The following is a 27,038-nucleotide window of genomic DNA, read 5'->3' as shown; positions in this document are numbered from 1 at the left end:
GTTATTTTCCATCATGGTTTTACGAGTCATAGATCAGCCGAGGACGACCCCTTCCTCTTTTCCCCCCCCCCAAGTGTTTATGCTGCAGCCATGACTCCTCCATTTTATTTTTCCCTTCACAAAAAAATCTCCCACTCGCTATCAATCCCTTCCCATTATGCAACCTCACTACGTTTCCTTAAAGTCTAATTGCTTCCTTATGCTTGGACGGCAGAACCAGTGCATATAAGATTCCCAGAAAGCTCACAGTCGTTTAAACCGCCTACTGTTTCAGAAACTCCAACAGCATTTTTTTAAAAACTCTAAATCATGACGTGCCCTGTCATTAACAGTGAAAAGCCTCGAGGGGGGGATCTGAGCCTCTTCTGACAACACCACTATAATCCACACTCATTTAGACATTTTTTAAACGTGTCAATCAGCCTCACTTACAAATGCTTTACTGACAAAGTGCGGTAAATTTACACTGCGTGTCAGGTTCGAAGACACATGCCTTTTTTCCTCTAAATATAGTCTAGGTTACACCTGTGCATTAACTGCTCTTACAGAGCTTAGTCCTTATGAAACCTTTATGGAATACTTTAGGGCTGAATCTAAAGTGTTTTTTTTTATTATTGACTATTATTATTAAAGAGGCCATAGCATGGTCCTATCTCACTTATATGTGAGATATGGTGTTGTGCTTACAAACATGAAGTCGTTTTTATGGTCAAAAACGTCCTAGTGGCTACAAACGAGCCGATGTAAATGTCTCATCACCAGTGTTGGGCATCTTACTTTAAAAAAGTTATTTGTTATAGTTACAAATTACTTCTCCCAAAAAGTAATTGAGTTGGTAACTCAGTTACCACATTGTAAAAGTAATTAGTTACTCAGCAACTGACATTATTTTTTATGTTCTATAATGCTATTACATTCTTTAACATCCTATATGTCAAAGATGTTTATAATACCTGAATGAAGAATAAAAACCCTATGTATACAGTATTTTAGAGCATTTGGTATTTGTTTGAACTTTGAATTGAAGGGCACAATTGAAACACAAATGTTAACTTGGGTAAAGAAAAACAAAGGAAAAATGTGGCCTTTCAGTAGTGCAAATCTCTGTATCTGTATACCATTACACAATAAACAGGGCACTATCCAACTCTTAAATATTCAGTAAAGTAACAAAATTAAATATTGAAAATAAACAATATTCACACACTTTGCATTCAAGTACTAAACCAATACACACAAATGCTTCATTAAGTTAGAGTTGCTCGAGGTTGGCATGGACAAACTCCTTGACAAGTGAAAGACTGCTGCAGGACGCCTGTAGCTTGGATAACGCTGTGGTTACCGAGATGATAAACACACATGCAAATGAAACATGAGCGTAGCGTGTAGCTTAGCCTGTAGCTAATCGCTAATGCTAAACGACAAAACAAGCACACAAAGACAGTTTTACGAGTTGTAAAAATTGTAATGGCACTGCTCCTTCCTTTAGGTGAAGTTTGGTGCTGTGTCCTGCTTTATATTGATACTTTCAACCGTAGAGAGTGAAGAACTACTCTTGTTGTAGCTGCTGAGTATATCGGTTGTACGGCGCTCAGCAACAGAGTAGTTCTTCTTTTTCTATGGTTGAAAGTACGTCACCGGATGTGCCTGGACTAGGAGGGCACTAGAGGAGTGGTGGTGATTGAGTGGTGAAATTCGCCAGTGACGTAACTAGTCAACGGAAGTACCGTTCCGCTTCGTAGAGCTCAGGAAAACAATCAAACCCTGCGCTCTCAGCAGTGTCCGAACTGATTGTTATGGACTTTTAGGGCTCCATAAACCAGGTAATCGAGGACGCAGATACACACAAAAACGCTGTTGATAACATTTGTTTTTGTCCAAAAAAATGTTGATCAAAACTCAAAGATTATGCTTTAAATATCGGATATTCAGTCATCGGGGCACATATATAATTTCAATATATGAAATAAAATAAAATAAAAAGGGTTAACATAGGTAAAGTTATTTACAGGCTGATCGGAAAATAGTTCATTTATCGTGCTTTGTTTTGTAAATATGTTGGTTTTATCTCATACTTTAATTATAATTTTATTCAACTTCTTTCTAACGTTTTAGTTTCAGTTCTTCTCAAAAATGCTAATAATAGTCAAAAATGTTATCTTTTTCTCCGTCTTATTCATTGAGGAGTTACTGATTGATCTGTTGATCATGTGCTGGATTCATCTATTACTTGTATTGTCCATTAAATTAATATCATAAAATTAAAAATTACAAAGCTGTCAAGTGTATTGATTTGTCCAAAAACCAAAGATATTATGGTTATTGAAGGGCAAAAAAAAGAGAGAAAATATCCACATACAATAAGCAGAAATTTGAGTTTTTAGTTAATTGTTGTAGGCCTAATGTCTGTTCTTTATTTTATTTTTGTAATAATAATGTATTAGTGTATTATCTTGTAACTGTCCAGGTCTTTGCTGTAAATTGTCTGTTTTCTTGCTTATTTTTTTCATTTTTATTTCTTCTTAAAGATATTGCCACATAAATAAAAGTTTCTTGTTATTATCGACTCTGGAGAGAGTTTCTCTGACTGTGACTGCAAAAAATACACACACACACACACACACACATTCACATACACACTCGTCCATCACTGTTGATACATCAAAAATACCGAGCTGCAGGCAAAACAACATCTACACCAGTGATTCTGTTGTCAGAGGACGAGGCAGGGAACATTAGTTGCCGTGCTGCAGCAGGAGTGGTGTCACTTTCATCTCCATAGATTGGTAGAAACTTAAAACCCGAGCCTTGTGTCATGATCACACATCCACCGCAGTGATGCAACCGTGTGCCGTAAAACAAGCTCACAACCCTAGACCTCAAGTCACTGCTGGCAAGAGCACAATGTCATTTTAATGCAAGAGTGTTCTCATATGAAGTCCTGCCTCAAGACCAGTAGTTGCAAACAGAAGCAGAGGAACTCATGCAACACAGAAGAAAGAGTCACTGTAAGTGAGGAATGCTGATTGGAAGTTTTTGCAGCATGTCCTGAGCCAAATCCCCTCATGTGATCCCAATCTGAACATATAAATAATCAAATCCCCAAAGGCTAAGAAGACTGGCCTCTCAAATTGGCAATTTGTTACCGTGAAGATGGAGCAAAGGGAATAAAAGGCCAGGGCAGCAAGTACAGATGTCTGGCATCAAATCATTCGACCACTCCTTCATGGGAGGAGTCAGCCCACTCCCACTCTCCTCACATGCCATGTGTTAGCTCAAAGATTCCCATATTGTGATGCATTCTGTGCATACTCTCACGCGGGTGATAAAATGAGAAATTCACAGCGCCGTACAGTCCGGCATAATCAGTGAAATGTCCATTTTTTTTAGTCTTAGTCGTTCACAATCAAGTCTTTCCTGAGAGTAAAAGTGTGAGAGCAGTGGAAGGAAACACGTGAGATATTTAAAATCTAAAGCGGTACAGATGTTGGGAGTGGCAGTGTCCTCAGGGAGCATGCAGAAAGCAGGATTTTTAATTTCTTCAAAGTTTGCAGCATCCTTAATTACACCAACACAGACTCGACAATGGTACATTCCTGCTTTAAAAAAAAAGAAAAAAGGAAGTGGTAGACCTACCGTCCACCGGTCCTGGACAGAAACAACAGCACAGGTCCATTTCCACTCAGTGTCTTCACTACTTTTAGAGAGAATACTGAACTGCCAAGGAGTCAAATCTGACCTCCCGACATTGTGTTCTAATCACAGAGGGGGCGTGCTGAAAAAGCACAGAAAAAAGCAAGAGAGAGAGAGGGGGGGAGAGAGAGAAAGAAGACGGAGAGAGAGAGATGGAGTGCGGAGGAACGGCCGGGGAGTGAAAACACGAGTGCGTTTGGTTTAATTTGCGAGGCTTTCCTCAGTGGAAACAGCCTCTCATGCGTGATGCTTTTCTGACGATATAATCCATGTGCGGGGTTTGCACACATTCACGCTCCACACAGGATTTAGACAAAGAACGGAAAACGGGATTTTTTTTTTTTAAATTTGCCAGCTGGCACAAAGACTTCACTGTGGAAGCCATAAAAAAAAAAAAAAGTTGGACACAGAGCAATTATGTGGCTCTTATGCACAGGATATGGAGTATAATGTATGACCACTGCAACCGTCTTTGATTGAGAGCCAAAGCGAGAGGCAACATTTTCGCCAGTAAATGGAGATAAAGCTGTGATATGATCTGACAAATGAGTCACATCCCTACATCTGTGCTGTACATCAGTGTTTTCCAAACTTTACAAACTTCAGTATGAATCATGACTAGTGCTCTTAAATATAATTGTGAATAAGAAGCTGATTCCAAGAGATAATCAGCTTGATATGTGAATCACAGCTTCACTGTGTTATTTAATTAATCTTATAAATGAAAGGCTGATCTCCAATGTATTCATCTAACATTTGGTTTTTGTTACTAAAACTTTGTCCATTATGTATTTGAAAAATGGTTTAAAGTGCAAGAAGTGTTCCCTAAACTTCGATTCATTGATTTGTCCAAAAACCAAAGATATTACTGTCACTGAGGAGCAAAGAAACTAGAAAATACCCACATATATAAAAAAAAAAACCCTGAAATTTGAGATTTCAAAAGAAAAATAGTTTGCAAATAATTCAGTTGGGGAAATGGTTCACACTTTAACACCACTTTGAATCACCGTAATTACGTAACAGTTCGTGCTATCGGAAAAATTCCGACTGTTTCTGTAAGATGAGAAGTTGCGCGTCAAAGCCAACATGTGGTTATTACGGTAATTTCACTTGCGCTGTTGCACGAAGCTGGAGAATCATCGTCTTTGTCACCAGAGAAGAGAGAGTTGGAAAAAAACGCCTGTACCTAGTTTCCATTTTCTGGCCTGTTTTTGGACATTGGGACAAAAACTCAAACAAATGTTATGTTAAATATCAAATTTAAAATTTAACACGCAAAGTATTTGGTGTTCATGTACAACTACAGTGTTGTTTTCTTCATTTTAAATAGTTGCTGTGGATTAAGTTGTAAATAACTGTCATATATTGAAAGTTATCACAGGACATTTTCTGGCCCTTTTATGGTTAAAATAAGCCAAAAAAAAAGGTCTGCACGGACATTTTGAGGCTAAGGTGGTAAAGGGTTAACTGTTGCAGCACATTTTTTGACCACGCTGCTCACAGCTGTACAGTGGATTTACATTTGTCTTCTAAAATGGCTTGAATCAAACTATGGTTTTGAGAATTATGGCAACAAAAAGTAATTTATGAAAACACTATAGCTGATACTGGGCACTCGAGAAGGATGGCGTCCTTGTACGGGAGGAGATAGCGATAAGGAGACGAGGAGACAAGAGAAGGTTAGAGGAAGTTAGAGGTCGGAGCTGAGAGCTGTGTCATCTATGAGTGGAAAAAAAATATGAACGCAAGCGTATCTTGGGCCAGACACTGAAATACAACTTGAGGGGGCGTTCCCGTGAAAGGAACTCCCCCCTAAACTCGGAAATTCCGACTTGTTTCTGCCATAAAACATCCAAGAAGAAGAAGAAGCACTCACAATATCTGTCTAACTAAAAAAAGACAAAATGGATGTTTGTCCACGGTTTCCCTTCGTCTACTTCTCCTTCTTTGGTCACTTGACTTCTGTTGATGTTACTTTTTGTCAAATTTTTTTTGGCTCACCAAGTTTAAAAATGTAAAGATCAATATTTATGTCAGGATTCAGGAAGTGGACGCAGTGATAAATCCACATTTTGTCAACGTCAAATTACGTTTAAAGAATCTATTCTTCGTTAATTAAGTCATTTATAAAAGATAAAACAGCAGGATTTGGGAGTACACAAGTGGGAGTTAGGGTTAGTCCTTGGGAGTTTGGATGTTTACCAGACAAAACAAACAGTCTGACAACGTCAAAACACAGAGACTGTTCTTTCCAACAGATAATAGAATGATTCATTGTAAAATAATGTACGGTTATGAACTTGAGTATAATTGCCTTCCCTTTTCTTGAAATAAAACAGTCGATGAACATCTGGGATGAGATTAAAGCAGTTTTTCTAAGCGGGAGAATTGAACAAAATCTAAATCTAACCTGGACCGTTATCTGATACAGTGGCAGTTAGAGACACACCCATACCTTTTTCATCCTCTTTGGTCCTGGGACACAAAGCTGAGACTCGATAGAAAGTACATCTGTGCTGACACCTTTTGGTAAGAAGACAGAACTGTTCCAAAAAAAAACAAAACAAAGAAAACATCCTACCTTGACCTTGTTGAATCAAAGCCTCCATGAAATCTCTGGGGTTATTTATATCCATCGCAGCTCAGATTTCTTTGTTTTTTATGTCACATAAATAAAGACAGAAAGCAGCAGACTTGGGGACTGAGTGCTGCTGTGGCTGTTCAGTTTAAAAATGTTTGCACTGAAGGCTGGGCTAAAAAACACTGAGGGGCAGATGTAAGGTGGCAAATGCTGCCACATGTTCTCCTCTGGACTTGCCCTACTGCGTCGCCCTCCTCGTGGAGGCACGGTGCAGGAAAAAGCTGAGCGTGGCTCGAGTGGACTCACATTTCCCGGCCTCTGCTGAGTCACACATCGGCCCCTGACAACGGAAACTTTCAGACGCGCAAGGAACGTTTGTTTTTAAGGTGAAAGCGGGCAGTTTAGTGTGTGATAATGTGGCTTTTGCAGAGGCACGGAATTGTTCCTTTACCATGGTAACTGTGGTCCATAACCACAGTATGTATTTAATGTTGACTTTACAGTGTTTTGTTAAGTTCAGGGTAGTTTGATTCTATTTTTAATATAGAGTACATGTATTGAAATATAAATCTCAATTTATCCGTGTATCAGTGTTTTTTTTCAACATTTTGACATTGTTTTAACAACACAGCGGTATACTGACAACGTTGATCATTTTCTCTTTAAACGCAAAAAAGCTATAGATATAGCTATAGGTTTTATTATTTCATATAATGGTGGAAAAAAGGGACAAAATCACTCCAACACAAAGACCCATTCATAATGACCATAGTCACCACATGTCGCTCAGATTGTTCCATATAGATTTACTCCTCATATTACTTCTTGCAATTATTTTTCATAGACATATATACAGATATATATGTATATATATATATATGTATACAAATAACTTGAAATTGAGTGCAGGGCCGTATGAAATCAAATACATTATTTATTGATTTATACATGATTTGGCCAAATCAGTTAAATCATTAAATTTCTGCATTAATAATACAGGGAATGAGATGGTTATAATGTGACTGTCATTATAGGCAACGCATAGTGCAATATGGGAAATTAGCCAAGCTGCAAAAGTATTAAATTGACTGTAAATAGTGTAAAATATGCACTTGATTCAATCTGTAATGCATACTTCAAGTGGCAGCAAAATGTTCAAATATGACAATGAGTCTTTTCCCATAGCAATGATAACACATTTCAGAACTACAGAGAGAGAGCTGAACATGACCTGGCGTGTTTTTTTGGAGATAAGATAGTTTATGCCGGTGCGCACCGACCGGTCAGTGATCTCGGGAGCTGGACTGAGATAAATACTGGTCTCACCAGCTTGGCATGTCCGTTCATTCCGAAAATTCCAAATACAGATAATAATTTGGACTGAAGAAAGGAAATCTAATGGCTTGTTACCTTATCTCAGCCTGTGGACGAGCACTTTGTCAGACGTCTGCTATGACACAGACGATTAATTATGGAACACATGGAGCATGATTTTCCAATCTCTGTTTTACTATCTGTTTAGTTCATACCACTCAACATTGTTGCATCAATACAAAAGTTATTTATGTACAAGATTCACACTCAGATGTTAACCTTCACGTGACACATAATTGTCAGTGAGGTCATTATTAAGCTGTATGGAAAGAGACAAGGCCGTTGCTTCTATCTGTAGATGATCAAATTATCCCCGTCTCGCCCTCCCTTATGAACACAGTAGTAACCACAGCAACGGCAACGCAGTCTCGAAGGCAGATAAGACGAAAGAGGAGGAATGTGGAGATGTGGAGGAAAGGGAGGGAGTTTAACGTAAGAAAAAGCACAAACCTCCAAGAAAAAGTCAGACCAGGCCCTTTGAAACTCTTCATGATCCTCTGTGAGGAAGCCCACCCACATCTACCACAAGCACAGAGGTCTTCTGAACCCTCTGGAGTCGACAAGATCAGGTCAGTCTGCTTCAAATGTTGCTCAGGATTAGGCGATTTCTAGTTATAACATTTTAAAATTGTAGCTGTTGCAGAAGTGAGCAAGTCTTTGACTTTTTCCTCGGGCTGAAAAACATCAGCATTCACTTGATTCTTCACCACATCGTTAGTCTTCACACCAGCTTCCCCGAAAAACCCAATATTGTTCTTTTCCAGAAAGGACCATAATCACAGTTAAGGAATGTTCACCACAAATGTGCTGCACATTATTCACGTGATGAGACACAAGATCAATGCAAAGATGGAAGAAGATGTGAATTCTGCAGTGTGAATTACGAGAAATAATGGCGTTCTCTTCAGTCGCTCAAGAGTCCAAGAGTCCAATTAGTCCAAGAGTCCAAGAGTCCAATGCTGACTTACTGTCCCAGTAGTCAGCGTGGGAATAGGCATGCAAGAAAAAAAAGTTTGGCACATAGATATGAAAGTGCGAGTGAATAGGTTAATGGCAAACGGAAGAGTAAAGCAGCTTTGAGTGGTCGTAAAGACTAGAAAAGCGCTGTATAAATACAGACCTTTTACCACGAACTTTGTTAGCACTAGCATTAGCCTCAGACAAGCACTGCACAGTTTTACTTTTGTCAGTGACTTAGCTGTAACTCCACACAGTTGAGCGAGTAAAACCACCAGTTCTATCTTTGCGAGATTCTCCAAGGCCACATTTTGTGATAGTCAAAGAATTAAAATTTTTATATATATATGTATATATGTATATATATATATATATATATATGTATATATGTATATATATATATATATATATATACATATATATGTATGTATATATATATATATATATATATATATGTATATATATATATATATATATATATATACATATATATGTATATATATATATATATATACATATATACGCTCTGCCCTGCACCCAACTGCAGAGGTCATTTAATCTCTTCTGTAGTGAAGTTAACAGAATATTGTGCCTATTCATGTCAAAGCCGATATCTGATAATACATTGTAAGCCAATATCTGCCGATAACTATATTGTGCCCATGAACATCGTGCAAATATTGTACTTTTAACTGATCCACGATAAGACAATACACTACTTGCAATGCATTTTAACATTGGTTTTGACCAACGGCAGCATTTACACGTGGGCCATAATCAGCAGGCGTGAGGGGAAACCACCGTCCACACAAAACACAAACAAACAACACAACACAACAACTACTACTGTGGAGAGGGTAGGGAGCATTTCATGGCATTTTTACATGTTTGTTGTGACTACATGTATAAATAAAAAACGTGCTGAGGTTGTTGAACATAAACTCTCAGGGTCACTTTTCCTTTCTAGAAGCTGGTAGATGTTCAGAGGGTTTTTGGAAAGAGCAAACCTACAGTTTGGGGCCAGTGAGAGAGAAAAACGACAGCCATAATCTTTGGTCTCCCCCTGCTTTTTCCCTTTAGAAGCCCACACTGTCAGCCCGCAGCCAACTCTGCAAACCTACATGGAAAAAGCCATCGAGTCATTTCTTCCCTTTAAGAGGAGACAATTGTGCCTGTGTTTAAGTCTCTGTTACTCAACTTCCCCTGAACACTGATCGACACTGGGAAGCAATAAGAAGTCCACGCCTGACAGTAAAACTACAAACAGGAGGTCTGGAATATGTTTGCAGGAGGATTATTTGTCTCCATTTGCCTTGAAACGAGATGGTCGCTGTGTGTTTCGCTGACAGCTGCTCTGATTCACTGTCATCAACGGGACTCACTCGAGATAAATCGCACCCATATTTTCGCAAATGTGGGGGAAACATCTGGCGTCACTGTTCTGTTTCCAGCAGTCGCAGCTTTAATGACTTATCCCTCTTCACATTTTACAATCCTCTTAATGAAAATCACCTTTGGCCTTTTCTGTTGACTGAATGAATGCGACGCAGATTTTCTTCTCGACTTGGAACAAAGAGCAGTCATGCAGGTCGGAGTTAAATGGTTTTAGTCAACAATGATAGTTAAGACTTTAATGAGGTGTTTAGACGGTATCACACCACATTGTGCAAAGACAACAGGATGCATTTGAAAGTCATTAAAGTTTTCCTCTCTGTGATTGACAACTTGACAATGTGAAGATGTGGAGATCTCCACACCCTTCTGAGGCATGGCAACATCAGAGCGATCAATCGTATTTTTGGCTGCACAGCAGATCATACCAGGTGAACAATGTGCTGCCAGCTCGATGGTATTTTAATAGGCTGTCATGAGGATATTAGAAGTGATACACTGCAGTGGTGGGTAAAGATTATGCCGAAGAATACAGTAAATCATAATTGTGGCTAAACCACTTGCCTTTTTTTAGCCTTAGACTCTTGATATATGGCAATAAGGATAAATTCACATATGGCAGAACCAACTCTGCTCGCAGAGCAAGAATTCATCCAAAACTCTGAGGTCTGTGTTGAGTCGTTTCCCTGGATGCAAAGAATCTGTCCCCATGTGCTCTCTATTACCTGTCCTATGGCTCTGACTCAAACCAAACAGATTTGTGTGTAGTTTAAAAGGCCAAAACGCAGATGGATATGAAAGACGAAACATTCTGTACCTGCACAAAACACCTGGGACGATATAGTCAAAACGTTGGGTTAAAGATACATACTCTAATGGCTCTAAGTTTTCAGTGGATAAATTAATTAAATCATAATTTTGAATAAGGTATTCAACTTTGGTTGATAGCTACCCTAAATCAGTTCTTCCCAAACATTGATGTGACCATTTAATATTCAGAAAACCTTCTACAGCAAATCCAAAAACTTAAATTAGATGTTATTTATTTCATACAGTAAATAGTCAGAGAATGACATTTGAACTTATCAACTCAAGATCTAGTTAAAGAAAATATATTTTATGAAGCTTTATACAATGTTAGGGTGCAAAATGTGGTTTGGAAATTATCTATAAAATGTCCAAATTCGTCCAAATGAATGTAACAATTTGTAATGCAACCTTTTAACAGATTAATGTTAAATATATGACAATTATTTAAAGGTTAACGCAAAAATAAACTGAAGTAAAAATACTCACTATGTGTTTAATGTTTTTCTAATCTGTTGCACCCACTTGTGCAGTTCATCTACGGCCCACCAGGGGGCCTAAGCCAACACTCCACCTTTAACAACAGTACAGTACATTCTAATGCAAGCTTGATTTGCATAAAATATACAAGAATCAAACATAGAATAGTGAAACTGCAGCTTTTGTGATTTGTTAATTACGTTGTTAAAACTGAAATTTGAACGTGAATGTGAATAACAGTTTGGCCCCGGTGGAAAAGTCTTTTCATGTCCCTTTATATTCGATTCCTCGATCACAGCATCATATCAGTGTAACTTTTCTGAGTGGCTGTGCCATGTGAAAGCGAGTGGACATAAAAACACGGCCCGCTTCCTCCACCTTTGTCTGGATATAGATAAATTAAGTTGTTTTGCGTCTGCGATGAAAGCTCATTGCCATGGTGGAGGCGACGGAGGACAACAGAATGTTGACTGTTAAACAAACAGAGTCGACTCTGCCTTCATATGAAGTGTTCTCTACATTCCACTACATATTTTATAGGGAGCCGTTTAAGCTATATGGTGATCTTCCAAATCGTAAAACGCAGCTCTGCATTTTGGTATTTGGAAACAAAGCAGAGCGAGGGGAGCGGAGGGAAAAAAATCCTGCAGGGAGTGTTCCTGCTTAAATGAGACACAGAAACACATGAGGTGATAAACTCTTGACTACCCTGGAACACTCACTCTCACATCCATCCAGTACGAGGCTCTACAAACAACTAAAGCCATTCTGATTGGTTATCCGTCTACACTGAAGCTTCACACAGTCGACTGTATATACAAATGGACAAAGTATCTGGTTCTGAAAAGTGGAGCCAATACTGAGAATGCATGAAAGCTGCCATCAGGGACACCAGTGGTTTATAAAAACAGAATAGTGTAGATGTAGCCTTATGGGAGGTTTCCATTATACGTTTTTTTTTTTGTTTTTCCATTAGCAATAGTACCTGGAAGTTTATTAAGTTCCTACTCTGGCAAAGTTCCAAGCAAGCTGAGCCGATACTAAAATGAGAAGTCGTCAGACTGCCAGTCACTGATTGGTCAGAGAGCATCGTCACTGGAAGAGTCATGAGCGTGACGTCCGACAAGAGCGTCATAGCGAGCATACGTGGCTGCTTTCCGCAGAAATACGCCGTGGTCCATGCATGGGGTGTAGACGATCCAGTACGCTTGGGTATCCAGTTGTGATACCTCAACCCTGCCCACGTTGAGGGGGTACTATGAAGTAGCCGAGTGGTGCTAGAACTGTATAATCGAAAACTACCAGAAGTCCATGACAAAATTTCACTTACTTTATCAGCAACTTTATAGTGTCAGTCACTGGTTGCAGGTCTTCTTAAATACTGTCCGTTAATTTTGTAAAGTTTGGTCACATTTAGAGTCAAAAGGATGATAAAGTGACAGGTTTTACTGGGCTGTAGGCTCATCACAATTATAAACTACTACCAATTATTTGTTCTCATCCTAAGATAGTCCTAAAGATACACCCACAAACTCCTCCCTGTCTATCACGGAACTAGGGTGGTCTTCACGTACTAAAAAGTACGTCATTGTTCTTCCTTTACGTAGGATGCTTCCACTTCCACAAATAGCAGCCCACGTGAAACAAGGCCCTTGCCTAAAGTACATATAAATGGCTCATTCTGAGGCGAAGAAAACCTAATTATTTTTCACTTTAAAACGATTAAACACTTATTTATTGGCAGTACAGTCAATTGCTGCCAATAAATTGAGCTTTAAACTTCCCCAAACTACCCCATGACTCCATCTGACTGCACTTCTTCTTCTTCTCCTCTGGTTTGTTCGCACATAAGTAGAGCTTTGGCGCCACCAATTGTTGAATGTAAAAAATAAAGTACAACTCTGAACCCAGAACCCCAACCAATTTGCAAGGCTCAGGTTTTCGCTCAGCTCACAAAACGTTGACTGTAAAATCACTGTAACACAAGCTGTCCAGAGGGCAAACTGAGCTAAAATGGCCGACGCTCGGCACAGCTAATGGATGCTCCGGGGAATTTATTTGGCAACAGCACTGAATCTTTATAGACCCAGACGACCACAGTACAGAGCAGCTGCAGAGTCGACAGAAAGAGGTGAAGCATTTTAAAGTTTTGAGTGCTGTCCGTGCAAATGGATTAGATTTTAGCTCGTCTCACGAGATCTGCATCTAAAATGGCTGATGGGTGACTGTGCACTTTGCCACTCTGGAGTAGCCAAATCTGATCATGAGAGCATCCTGTGATTAAGAGGAACCACGTCCTAGCAACACAAGAGGAAGTGAGGAGAGTTTCTCTGCGTGTGTGGTCACTGCAATGATTCATCAAAAAACCCATGATAGGGCGTGGCTGGATAGGAATGCTCGTAACCATAGCAACACAAGACTCCATAGAAATATGGCTATATATATATACAGAACAAGGCTTAAGGGGCAGTAGCATTGCTACTGACAACACACAAAACAGATTCACTTTTCCAGGAAGAATTCGGTGGTTCTTCACCACAACCACAACTGACCATGAAAACATCTCAGACAATAAAAAAATCTGATCTAAAAAATGACAGACTGGCAGGAAGAAGAGAGCACTGTCTGCTTCTGACATTCTTTTGGAGAGTGAACACACTTTCAACTCCAGTCTATAAAAGCTGAAACCTGAAAGGAACACACCTGAGCGTGATTGAAGACATATTCCACTGAAAAATCAAGAGGTCTGAGTATCTCTGCTCTTCATCTGAATACTTTACTGCACCATGTTTTCAGCAGATTCACTGCAAGCAGCATATTTACTGTGATTATTCGCCAACCGAAGATTGTTTACCGCATACTGAACATTCCAGTCAACGGCAGAGAAATAGAAACATGCCGAAGGAGTGGTTCAATTAAATTCTATGGATGTTTTGCTTCACTTTCACACGATGAGAGAGGTTTTTCCACTGTAAATCACTCACACTGAAGTAGCCCTTAAAGTTTATACTTCCTGGTTTGTGGATAATTTGGTGTTTTGTGGCTGCTTGGTTATGACAGTTTTTAAACATCATGGATAACATCAAGCTATTCAAGAGAGCTGCTCTTTTTGTCGCAACAAGAATGAACAGGAATCGCACAGTAACTCAACCCATTATATAATATGATATGATGAGACGTGCTATTTGGCCATGCGATATCAATAATCTCATATGATCAAATCTTTGATAAAAAAAGTTTTAAAACATGATTTAACAGATAGTAGGGATAGGATTTGTCTAGGATCAATAGGAGCGAGTCCACTGTCTTGGCTCCCTCTCCAACACACATCACGTGATACTCCTACAGTTTTTTGACAGAAATTGCACTCAGCCACTTTGTTTTTGCAAATAAAAGGTGAGGACGTCAGTCATTTTCATGAGAAATTAATTTAATATATTAAAATTCATCATGTGTACTATGTTTTTGTAGGTAATTGTGCTGGTGGTCTGGCAACACTAGCACAACATGCTAATGCATCACAGTTAAATTGGGGTGGGGATAGATTGATACAGTGAAATATCATAATGTTTTGTGTGGCGATATTATATCACTTTTGAAATTTTTGCAGCATATCTTTTAACTGGTGTTACAAATAAAGGCTAAAACCTTCTGTGGATAAGGATAAAATCTATTGACAGTTCAGTCCACAGTATACCACAGTATTGTGATAATATCGTACATAGCATGACTTAAATATTGTGACAATATTGTATTCTGGTGTTTCTGGTAATTTCCACACCTACAGTTAAACACATGGAACCAGGGTGAAATGAAACAGATGCAAAATGCAGTTTTTGAGTCTTTTCAACAGCCTGGCCTTAAATCTACGGCCACTTAAGTGGACAATAATGAGTCAGCAGAAAAACAAGACGTTAGCTTGACACTAACGTGACTCCCACTGGTAACTAAATAGTTTCAGACGAGTCATTACTGTCACAGTTTGGGCTTTTTATTTCACCCATTTAAAAAAAAAATAATAACTTCTTGTGTTATGTGTTTCAGTTTAGAAGTTTGTTAGATAGCATTAGCTTGCTAGCGCCCTTCCTTATAGTTGAATCCCAGCATGGCATAATTTGTGTGTCTGTGCACCACTGCTTAAAAGTTCGAAATTATAAATATGGGCATGGCTATTTGAAGCTTAAAAGTAAGTAAAATAAAAAACTTTTAAAGTTACTAGCTAATATGCTCTTATTTTATGGTTGTGGTGATTAGCATAGCAGCAATTACTTATTAGCTACTAGTTGAAAACAGAATCTGTCAACAACAGCACTCTCTCAGTGAGGCACTTGAGGTTAATGGGCAATATATTCACCAGGGAACAATAAGACATGTCACTGACTTCCAGATAAACAAGGACAAAACTTAAAGGCACTTTGGCAAAATCCTGCCTCAGAGCAATAAAAGCCACTTTGGTTCAGGAAAGACTCTGAGGCCTCTCTGTCAATGTGATATATACAAAATACCATTGGTGGATGTCGTATATAACAACTTGCCCTCGTCATAAACCCAACACTGACAGTGTGAAAGGGTTTGCTCTAAAATAAACCCTGTCTCAATCTCCTCTCTGTCCAGCACTTCTCCTCGTTTTTTCCAGATCATTCCCAGAATTTGCACCACCACGAGAAAAATGCACGATAGTAAAAAAAAAAGAAATTGGCCCAGAGAAGCAAACACTCCCATTTTGTATAGCGGGGGCATTTACTGGCTGTTGTTGCTTGCGGCGAAGGCTGGCAAACCAACAGCTGCTGCAACTTTTATAACTGTCTCAGAAAATGAGAGCTTTATAACTTACAATTACTGACGGAAAAAACAAACAAAGAGTATTTGTGCTGATGCTTGCATGTAGCCACTCATTATATGAGGAAAAATAAAGTATAAGCAATTGAGTACAAACATTTTTTTTCTTCTAAACTGTTTTTTTAATGAATCTATTGGGCCAAATATTAATACTAGCAGGCCAGTTTTGAGATGCTTGGTAATTTGGTTATTTTACACACATACAGAAAAATCTCATTTAAAAAGTGAATTTGTTTAGGGACCCAAAAATAGTCTCCTGCGACACACCAGTGGGTCCCACCCCAAGGTTTTGAAATGACAAATCTGAGTTTGGTTGGCATCTAACCCTCAGACTCTAAAACCTGCTGATACCGAGGGGTTAAAGAGAAGAACGAGGGCAGAGACGTGTCCTCGAGCGTCAGGTCAGATCCAGTTGATTCTCTTGGCTCCACATCAGAGCGAATGTCTGCGTCAGACATGATCAGACAAACATCCTGAAGCTTTTAACGCCACAAACAACGGCAGCTAAGTCAAAGCCCCGGTCATCATTATTGTGATTATGTTAAAAGAAAAAAGGCAGCATTCATTTGAAATCCAGGTTGAGTGTGTGTGTGTGTGTGCGTGCGTGTGCATGCGTGTCTGCAGCAAAACGGATTAGGATAAGGAACAGAGGCACCGACACAAACAGCATTAGACTGTGTTGAGTCTGTGAAAACCACAGTGGTAACTGAAACCAGACGCCACACAATGGTGAAAAAGAAAAGACCATGTCACTCTGCGATCTGTGGAGGAAACACGATGTGTTCCGCACATGCACGTGTGAAATGTGGCGACTTCCTGTCAAAATTATTTACGCCAGTTGCAGGGATTTTAAATAAAATGATGTTTTCAGTAAAATACACTTTTTTATGTTGTCTTTTATTTTATAAGTTATTCTTAGAAAATAAAACAAACTTTTTATGCTACTTTTTATTTTAGTGGTTCTTATAAGAAAAATACACATTTTTATGTTATGTGTTATTTTTAACGTTATTTTTAGAAAAAAAACAAAACTTTATGTTATCTTTTATTTTATTAGTTAATTTCAGAAAATAAATTGTGTTATTTTAGGAGTATTGCCAAGAGGTTTTGAGACAAAGGTGATTCCACAAATCTTGTGAAACATTAGCAGGCACAGAAATTAGACTCCCTTTAGCACAAGCGCTAAAGAAATCGTGTTTTTCCCCGCTACAGATTGAGTAGAGACAGACCAGACAGTCGTCACCTGACCTGACAGTCGCCACCTGACCTGACAGTCGTCGCCTGCAGCCAGAACTCACAACCCACGTACAGTAAAGAGACGAAGGCCACAGCAGCCACTTACCTAGAAAACACAGAAACACAAAAGACAAAGACTTATTATAAACCGTGAATTATACACCATTAAAAAACACTGTCTTTAAAATGTAACTGGCATTTTTACAGCTGGAGACCTGCTGATACACAAACAGCAGAAAACAGAAGGAAATTGAAGGGTATTAATGTGTAAAAAAAAGGATTAAATGAGGACAAATAACCCCCAGTATCCTGGAAAAAGGCCATTTCTGCAGCAGGCAATCAGCTTTATTAACAGTGCCCCCTTCTGGTCATTAAAGAAACTCAACTGAACTTTTCTAAATAAATCCAACAAGTGTTTTTTTAAGTATGACCTGAACAAAAGCACAGAGATTAAGTAATCAAGTCCCACCAGGACAAGGATTAGAAGACGAAGGGCATGAGGATGAGAGAGGACGTGTCAAATTACAGCAGCAGTTGTTCCTCTGAATTACAGGAAATCTGAGGTTAATGAGATTATGTAATCACATCAGCTAAATTAGGAGGCCAGAGTTATCAACCAGCAGGACTAACAGCACTAACAGGATTAACACCGACATCCGCCACTGAATTATACATGACACTCATTTCACAGAATCTAACATTTTTAAGTAAAACAAACAAAAGGCTATCTTTCTGTGTTTGTAATTCAAAAATGCATTTGTTGATCATGGAAAAATAGCACAAATATCTGTTGATGATACAAGTAAACAATAACAATTTAACTGATTAAAATTGTTTGATGACTAATTTTTGAATTTTTCTTATTTAAACCCACTTTTTATTTAAATTTTTCATTAATTTTTAAATGGGATAATTGAAAAAAGGCTGTAAATGGGATGTAAAATATAAGGTGGAGTTCTGTTTATAGATAAAAATGTCAAATATTGATTCTCTCTTTGTTCAGATTTTGTCACCATTGACTCTTTTCAGGTATTTATTGTTCCTCACTGACTTTGTTTGATCCTGGGTGAAAAAGTCGTGTCAAAAAGGCATTTAATGCTGAAATAATGTAAAAGATATTGACTGAAACTGGAACAACTTTTTACTACTTTTATTTATTTATTATAAATACTTAAGTCCTTCTGATTTACTCTTGTGTGACATTGTTTCATTGGTTTTCATTTTGCTTTTAAATAAATCAACATTTGCTGTTATGAATCTCTCTCGTTTCTGTTCCTGCTCTTGCTCTGTTTGTCAAACCACTTGTTAAAGCTGCTGTATGAATAAAATCCTCATCATTATCATTATTATTATCATGTGTGACTTATGGACTCTCAGTTCTCCCGGTTGCAGTGAGTGGTTAAAAAAACCCGGCCGGAGAGAAACAGGTGAGGAATGTGAAACTGATTCCTGCGGCTCAAATAGCGGCAGAAGCCTCTGAGAGAGAGAGTGACACGTGAGACGTTCATCTGCGAGTATGAAACACGGCACAGACAGGATGTACACTCATCACTAACATCACACACACACTCACACACACATGCCAAATGAATGAAGACACTTGACACTTTCAGGGATTACAACTGTACAGAAATACAGGTAGCTGACATCACACAATCCCAGCATGCAACACTCGGAAGCCTCGCAATCTACAGTGTACCAGGCAACATATACATTATGACGTCACATCCAGACTGACTGTTTTCCACAGAAGAAAAAACTTGGACAAGTCGATAAAAACTCTCTACGCGGTATTTTTCACACACAAAAGGATAAAAATGTAACAGAACTAAGTGAACGACTGACTAAAACAAATAAGACAGAAGTGCAAGAAGTAGCATTGTTTCTAACTAGTGACGCGAGTGGCATCTATTTTAGGATCCTTCATCGCGGGTTTTCCAGGTTCCTCCGACCTGAGGGGGGCGCTCCATCAACTTCTGACTCGGGACTCGCATATTATTATGAACAGGAATACACCAATATATCAGGCAATAATGTCAGGCTACTCATACTGAGTCACGTGTTGTCTAAAGCTCCATTACAGAGCAGTTATCTCATGCGTTGTCTTCTGCTTTGACAATCTTTACATCAGGGGAAGAGAAAAAAGAAAAATGCTGATCTGTTGCTGCACGACAGGGAAGCTTAGTCATTGTTAGACTGAAGACTCCCATCTGAACCACAGACAGTACTTCTATACGTCAACAAGAAACCGGATAATGTCCCAGTCATGGTGGTAAACGCTGGGGTAAGCTAAATCTTTTTGGCATTATTGATTAGTAATTTCAATGATGTGATGTGAGACAGAAGTAGAGTTCTGAAACTCAGTTTCCAGCCTGAAGCCGGTCCTTGAGACCGATGACAAAAAGAATGAAAGAGACATCAATAAACGCAGTTAAATATGGTTGAATTGTCTCTAGTGCAGGCTCAGATCAGAAAGCTTAATCCCAATAACCTGCAGACGTGACTCAACAATGTACTGTTTCTTTATTTTTTTCCCCATCGACTGCAGCTTTAAACGTGCTGTCCTTTTATTTGGCTTAATCTGGTTATCTGCTCCCATCAGGCCTGTGAATCACTGCTTCACAAGAAGATGGCGTTTCACTAAAAGATCAGGTCAAAAATGTACCTATGGGTTAAAGTCAGATGAAAGTCAATGAGAAAAAAAAGTATAATATACAGAGTGTGTGTAAATAGGATATAGTGTACATGTGTCTCAGGGACACAGCAAAAACAATGACATCACATGCTTCCTGTCTGTCTCTGCTCTTGTTAGACACAGACGCTGATCTCCAGAGCTACAGGTGAGGAAAACGCAGCTGTAATTTTACTAACCCAACAATAACCTAAAATGTCTCCAACGTCCTTTATTGCATTATAATCTACAGCTTATGTGCATAAAAGTTACAGTCATTTTACTTTTACCAGATTGTAAATCAGTGATCAGGCATGTGTTGACGGACCCCAGTAATTGGAGCTGCCAAAATGTCAGAGAGCAACTTTGCTTTTAACTCCTGTAACACTAAACCACTCCCAGGTCAAGTGCACTGACCCCACCCCTCTGCTTCTTTTTAACTGGATATCACAGATTTGGCAGCAACACATATGGTAACCTTCAGAAAGCAGCAGCAAGTGTTTTAGTGAAAACACTCAGATAAGGGCTGAAAACAAAGCAGCGGTAGAGACATTGTTGAAAAAGACACACAAGAAAAGACATATCAACACAGCACCACAGAGGCCAAAGGTCAAAACAGGTTTAGCTTTTGTATTCCTGTTCCTCTCGTGTTTGTAACCTTTACTGTTTGACCAAATAAATCCGATAACTCGGTAAATCTACAGCAACAAAACCTCCCAAAACAGTTAAAACCACTAATGCCATTCTACTTAACTCTACTTGACTCGACTCTAGTCACATCGTTTTCCGTTACTATACTGTAGCACCTCGTGGGCTAGATCGTCATAGCACGGCTGCATGAAACTGCCGTGCCGTTGTTTTAGACGCGACACAACACAAACTAGTGACTTGTTAAACATGTGCCACTGAATCATTGGAACGAGTTCACTGAAAAGTTTGTTTTGTTCACATAATTGTTCAGTACGTCCCGCGTGACCGGAGCACAGACTCCGTCTGACACAGTCACTGAACTGAAATCCGACTGAACGGGTTTTGATTCGGCTTGCGATCGTCGGCTTTCAGCAGTGCTGTCACTAAATACACCAGACTGCTGTGTTAAACATGGTTAAACATCATTCTTTGCTAATGTTGGAGATTAATGCACGTTTTCAGGAATTTTAAGTCTTCTTAACTGATCAGCCGTGAACATTAAGACTAACTTTCAGTTTCAAGTTTTGCCTAATCGTTTGTCTCATAACAAAAATCCCTGCTCTGACTTTTCATCATCAAAATGCTGTTTTCCAATAACAATTGAAGTTTCATGACAGTGAATTTGTTTTCTTCTGGCTATTTTATTTTTTCTGTGTACGTATGTGTTTGAGACACCAACTCTCAACTCATGCAAAGTGTTACAGATCCTAGCTTTGAACCAAACCGAAACCTGAGAGTAAAAACAAGGGAATCAAAAAGGAAACAGGGGTTTTAAAATCTCCTGCAACAGAGAAATATTTCCAATGTAAATTCTCACTGGAGTTGTCTGTAAAAGCCTAAAATGAATTCACAACAAGTGGGTCAAGATCCAGAGCTCTCTGGAAGCAGGAGTTAATAAGACGTGACTAAATGTCACTGATCAATATTGGCTTTGCATGTCCCAGCACATACAAGACATCATCAACTGTCTCCTGGGTTAAAGAGCTGAGTCTGTACCAAGTGAGTGAAAATAGCTGACAAGAACAGACAATGGGAGCAATGATCTCGAGGTGACGACGCGCTTACAAATGAACTGAGTCTGAGCTCAACGTGTTGACTAAGTCCATTGGGAGAACTCAGCCTACCCGAGTGGGCAGGACAGCCTCAGATCCTTCTCCAGGATCTTTTAAATGCTGCTGGACGCTAACTCTCTCCCTGAGTGTTAGCACATTTTGTCAGGCCAGAACACTCCAGACAATCCTCAGCCGCACACAGACAAGCTTTTAAAGACAGTCGTTTCTTTCAGACAGAGCCAGGTTCACCAGCCTGGTTAAGTCCTGGCGTTCTGTCTTTATAAATATCAGACAGTTTCCTTTTGGACTGACAGAGAGGATACATGTTAAAGTAGTTCACTCTCCTTGGCCTGAATACCAGAGTAAGACCAACCATGCAGACTGTAATAAAAACACCAGGGCGGGAGGGAGAGGGAGAGAGAGAGAGAGAGAGAGAGAGTAATAGCATTAACATGCCCTTCAGATGCAGATTTATTAAGTGAAACGTTTTCACCTACATGCATAAAAGAATCACATCATAAAAACACTACAGTTAGAAATGCTGACCATTCAGAACAACTGCACTGAGAAAACGGGGCCGTATCGTTCACAATTTTCTTAAACCTAAAGCTCAGGTCAGTAAGGTTGAAAGAGCCAGCACGAACAGGCTCTTTAACGATATATCCCTCCCACTCCCAACAGCCCTTGGGTCAAAGCTCCGCCCCCAAAACTACTCAAACACAGGATTTATATTTTGTCCACGAGAGCGCAGGGGTCTGCTTTGGTCTGCATGGCGCCAAAGTCATCATGTGTCCACGTCCACGGTGGTACTGCATTTTTCTGACCAAATCCGACCTAGTTTGAAACAATATTGACTGAACCAGACCAGAACCTGAAAAGCACCCTGTATTTTTTAGCTATTTCGACAAACTAGCCCCGTGAACGCATTTGAGTAGAGTCAAATTTCAGACTCACCATCAATGACAATAAGTTCTTCTTAAAGGCGACATAGACCGGAACGCTGCTTTTTTTTTATAGGGTTTTATTGTTTTCCTGGGCTCTGCAAAGCGGAAAGGCATTTGCTGATGATGTCATCAGGAAACCTCACCACTCCTCTCACTACCGTAGCTCCTCCTGGTGCAGGTACTAGTCCGGGCACATCCCCTTGCGTACATTTAACCGTAGAAGAAGAAGAACTACTCTTGTTGTAGCTGCTGAGATACAGAGCATCCATCGTGCCAGAGGGGGAGCTGCGCATCTGAGAGCTGACGTGCTAATTACGTCTCTTCCAGGTACCAGGCCAATCACAGGACAGTGGGCTGGCCAATCATAACCCAGTCCGTGTTCTGGGGGTGTGCTTTTGGTCTGAAACAGCGCGGCTGCCGAGAGCGTCAGTGAGGAGATATTTTGATCGGCTCGTTTGCAGCAACTAGGAGGTTTTTGACCATGAAAACAAGTTAATATATGTAAGCAGACCTCCATAACTAACATATATGTGCGATAAGAGCATTCAATGTCACCTTTAATTAGCAATTGCGGAACTTGTTTACATAATCCAACCATGGTGGGTGTATTTAGAGAAAAAAGAATAATATCCTGTGTGATGTGTGCATTACATCTTATACGTCTATTTTTCTACATGTTTACGCCGCTTTTACAATAAAGCAATTTAAACAATTAATTTATCGTATTGATCAAGATCCAATTACTATCTGATCACAGTCATCCCCCCTTACACAATTTACGACTACGGCGTCACATCCTGTGAGTCGCCATATTATCAACAACAACAGTGTTAGCCACACATGATGTTGCGCTATAGTATAGACTCCTCTTTGCTTTTGAAAGCAGGGGAAGAACTCGTCTTCGACAAGCGGGAAAACCGGGAAAAGCAGAGGAGACTGTGCAGCTTAGAGTTTAGTCGCCACTTTCACCGACCACCCCCCGCAGTGGTTTGGCAGATCGGATAACAATCCTCACTGCATCTTGGATATATTTACACCTGTGATCAGGTGCTAGCCGATTGTAATCCGATCACAGTAAACATATGTGTCAGGGTCCGTACATGTGCAACCTTACAATGTGACCGAGCTGACTCGTTGGTGGCGTCCAGTTGGTGGCACTGTCTTGTTATGGATAAAGACAACAGCGACATGGACGCTTGCTTACAGTTATGTGAGGAGGTCCACTGCTATAACATATCGCTCAAAGATTACTTAGGATCAATAAGGACAAACAAAAAAATGGGGTGAACTCCTGGTGAGAAATCCCTGCTATGAATGGTACTAGGCAGTGTTCATACATGAGTCATGACTCTCTACAGACACAGACTAATGAAGCGATCACAACTGGTTTGCTAACTCGTGTATTGTTTCCACTTCAGCGGGGTTCACCTCTGCAGGTTGTTTTTACTCAGCCAATCATGTGATCTGAATTAATCCGAATGATTGAAATATTGGTTGTGGCCCTTTTTTTCCCCCAGACAATGTATTTATTGATATATTATTAAAAACTTTTTTTTTTTTTACTTTGACTTCAATAAAACATTGTTAGAAATATTGTTTGTGAATCCACAACCTAATTGTAAATCCACAGTTTGAAAAAGGCAGATAAGCTTAATCAATACAGAATAAAAGTAGAGCATTTGAAGAAGGGAACAATGCATGGGAAAAAATTTAGCCATTGCTGTCATATCTTATTATCTTAACACTGGAGGAAAGTAGTGGGACATGTAAATAAAGTTATTATTATTATTGTTGTTATTATGTATGAGCGAGGACGGTGCGAGGAGCAAACTTTCCTAACGTAAACAAACATGACAACGTGCTGCAGCCGAACCAACAGCACCGACGTCAGAGACCCGTCGCTGTCACATATACAGCAGAACTAATATGAATGCAGCTTAAACCAGGTTTCTTCTGCACCAGCAGTCTCACCGCTGACTGAGGGGCAGGGCAACACTTGGCCGTATCACTGGCGTTACCGCGGTGATGCAGCAGCAGCAGCATGAGTTGCTCTGCAGCATTTACTGTGCCGCATGCAGCAGCAGCAGCAATCACCCCACTGAATCTCATACACAGGTCATAAAAAACACATCATCTCAGCACAATCATTACCCCTGACCTCTGCACCAACCTCCCCCCCATGTTTGCCCCCTGAACACAAAGGAGAACAAAAGCTCTCCATTCCTTTCATCCACATCAACATTCAGAAAGCAAGAGGAGAGGATCACAACCTTCAAAACTCTACTTTCTCTTTCAGCTTTCACCTACGTGGTGAGGAAGTCCTCATCAGTGAGGCATTGTGGGAAAACAAGGGCGGTCCTGAGAGCATACGATCCTGATGACAAGAGTGTGAAGAACAAGTGCAGTACCTTTGAGGGAGGTGATCTCATGCTGGATGGACCTTGCAGGGTCCATGCCTCTCTCTCTCGTGAAGCCCCAAACAAGAGACGGAGCTGTGCAAGGTCAGCTCAGCACCAGAACACCACACTGGAGGATGGAAATGTCTCTCTCTCTCTCTCTCTTTCTGCAAACAGCAGCTTCTTCCCCTTGCTCTCCCTCTTTCAGCTCTGCTCTGCCACAGGAGTTGGCAGCTTAGTGTTTTTGTTCACTCCCTTTCTCTCTCTCTCTCTCCCCCACTGCCCGCTCACACACAATTCATGTCAGCAGAGAAAGTGTGGAATAAAGGAGCAGCCCACCCTCCCTCTTCCTCTCCCTCTCCCTCTCCTCCATCCACCTCCCACCTCCTTCCGCGATGTCGTCCCATCTCATCCTCGTAGCGTTTCACAGTGAGGTTCCGTGACCAACAACAGTCACGCTTCACCGTCACATCACAACAGCACGTTCACAGGCGGCGTGAAGTCAGCGTCACCAGTGTTTTATCCACAAAAAAAATGTCCCATGGCAACATTATCCCGGTATAGAAGTCTGCCTCCATCAGGACAACAGTGACTCAGCAGAATCTGCCAATAAAGTGCTCGATTGCTGTTGCTGCACCAGAGGAAACAAAAAACACTGCAGAGCAGGAAATAACAACTATGTGCTGCTTAACTGTGATTTGTAAGGGAAATGTAACCGGATTACATTTACGTAAGGAGATCATCCACTCACTGCCACTTTATCAGGGGACGTGTGCACCTGATAAAGTGGCAGTGAGTGTACGCTCTCCTTACATAACATCCCATCACAGAGGACACACAGGGGTGTCTGCTGCTGCTGCTGCAGCTCAACTGCATCAATGCTCGACATGTTCAGTCTGTATTTCTTATATGATTTTAGAAAGAACAAACTAATTATTGTGTTAGTCTGACTTGAACCAGACCTTTAAAAAATGCATTTAAATGTGTTAGTCCGAGTGAAATTGTACAAAATTTAATTGGTCAAAGTTGCATTAACACGAGCAGGCCTGGACGCTCTGCTCAGAAGAAGCTGGTCCACAGAAGAATACGACGAGAGCAACAAACACAGCAAAATTCAAGCTGGTTGTTGTTGTTTTTTAACATATATGGATGGTAGGAAGGTGGATAAAGCAGTAGAAGATGGATGGATGGATGATGGATGAATGAATGGTAGGAAGACTCTGAAGAACTAGCCACATGCTAATACCACCTTATACTAACATGATAGAGGGCATTTCGCCCCCTAGTGGAGTTACAGTTGTCTTTCTATCATTTCAAACCAATCTGGTCATTCTCCTCTGACAGCTACATCAACAAGGCATTTTCAACCAGAGAACAGATGCTCACTGGGTAATTCCACTTTGTTTTTTGGACAATTCTCTGTGAACATTAGAGATGGGTGTGTGTGAACATACCACTATATCAGCAGTTTCTGAAATACCAACAACCAACAACGTTGCCAACCTTGTCGGTTTGCCCATGTCTGCCTGTCTAAATGCTTTGTGATGCAGCAGTGGATGGATTAATGGATTAGATACACTATATGGACAAAAGTATTTGGTCCACACCTGTTAAGTATTTAATTCAGGCTCTGGTCTCCAGGCTCCTTATCTCCAGTGAAGGACAATCTTAACATTTCAGCATACCAAGACATTTTGGACAATGCTTTGCTTTCAACAGTTTGATGAGGGCTCTTTTTTTGACTGGGTCTGACTTTGAGTTTGGTGTGGAAGAACTCGACTGGCCCACACAGAGCCCTGACCTCGATCCCATCAGACCCTCTCGTCCAGCATCAGTGTCTGACCTCATCACTGCTTTACAGAATGAACAGACACAAATTCACATAGAAACACTTCAAAAAATGTCTTCCAAGAAGCTGTTATA

The 27,038-nt window shown here is 40.0% G+C and overlaps 1 protein-coding gene across 5 annotated transcripts in view; it reads right to left on the bottom strand.

Moving 5' to 3' along the window:
• The window catches only part of pleca (plectin a), a 112,874-nt gene that overhangs the window by 55,150 nt on the left and 30,686 nt on the right, over nucleotides 1-27,038 (bottom strand). Inside the window, exon 1 of one of the 5 annotated variants that reach the window (XM_044052578.1) lies at nucleotides 25,128-25,409. The exons of 3 other annotated variants lie outside the window; for them this stretch is intronic. In XM_044052578.1, the coding sequence (XP_043908513.1) occupies nucleotides 25,128-25,173 (46 nt within the window). In that variant the 5' untranslated portion in view covers nucleotides 25,174-25,409. Of the gene's footprint in view, nucleotides 1-3,636; nucleotides 3,692-25,127; nucleotides 25,410-27,038 lie in introns of those variants that run through there. One more of the 5 variants, XM_044052579.1, reaches the window with a different exon arrangement.

This window comes from Solea senegalensis, linkage group LG20 (assembly GCF_019176455.1).
Source record: "Solea senegalensis isolate Sse05_10M linkage group LG20, IFAPA_SoseM_1, whole genome shotgun sequence".
Taxonomy (NCBI): Eukaryota; Metazoa; Chordata; class Actinopteri; order Pleuronectiformes; family Soleidae; genus Solea; species Solea senegalensis.
Note: the sequence above shows the minus strand (reverse complement) of the source record. Positions and strands in the feature narration are given on the sequence as shown.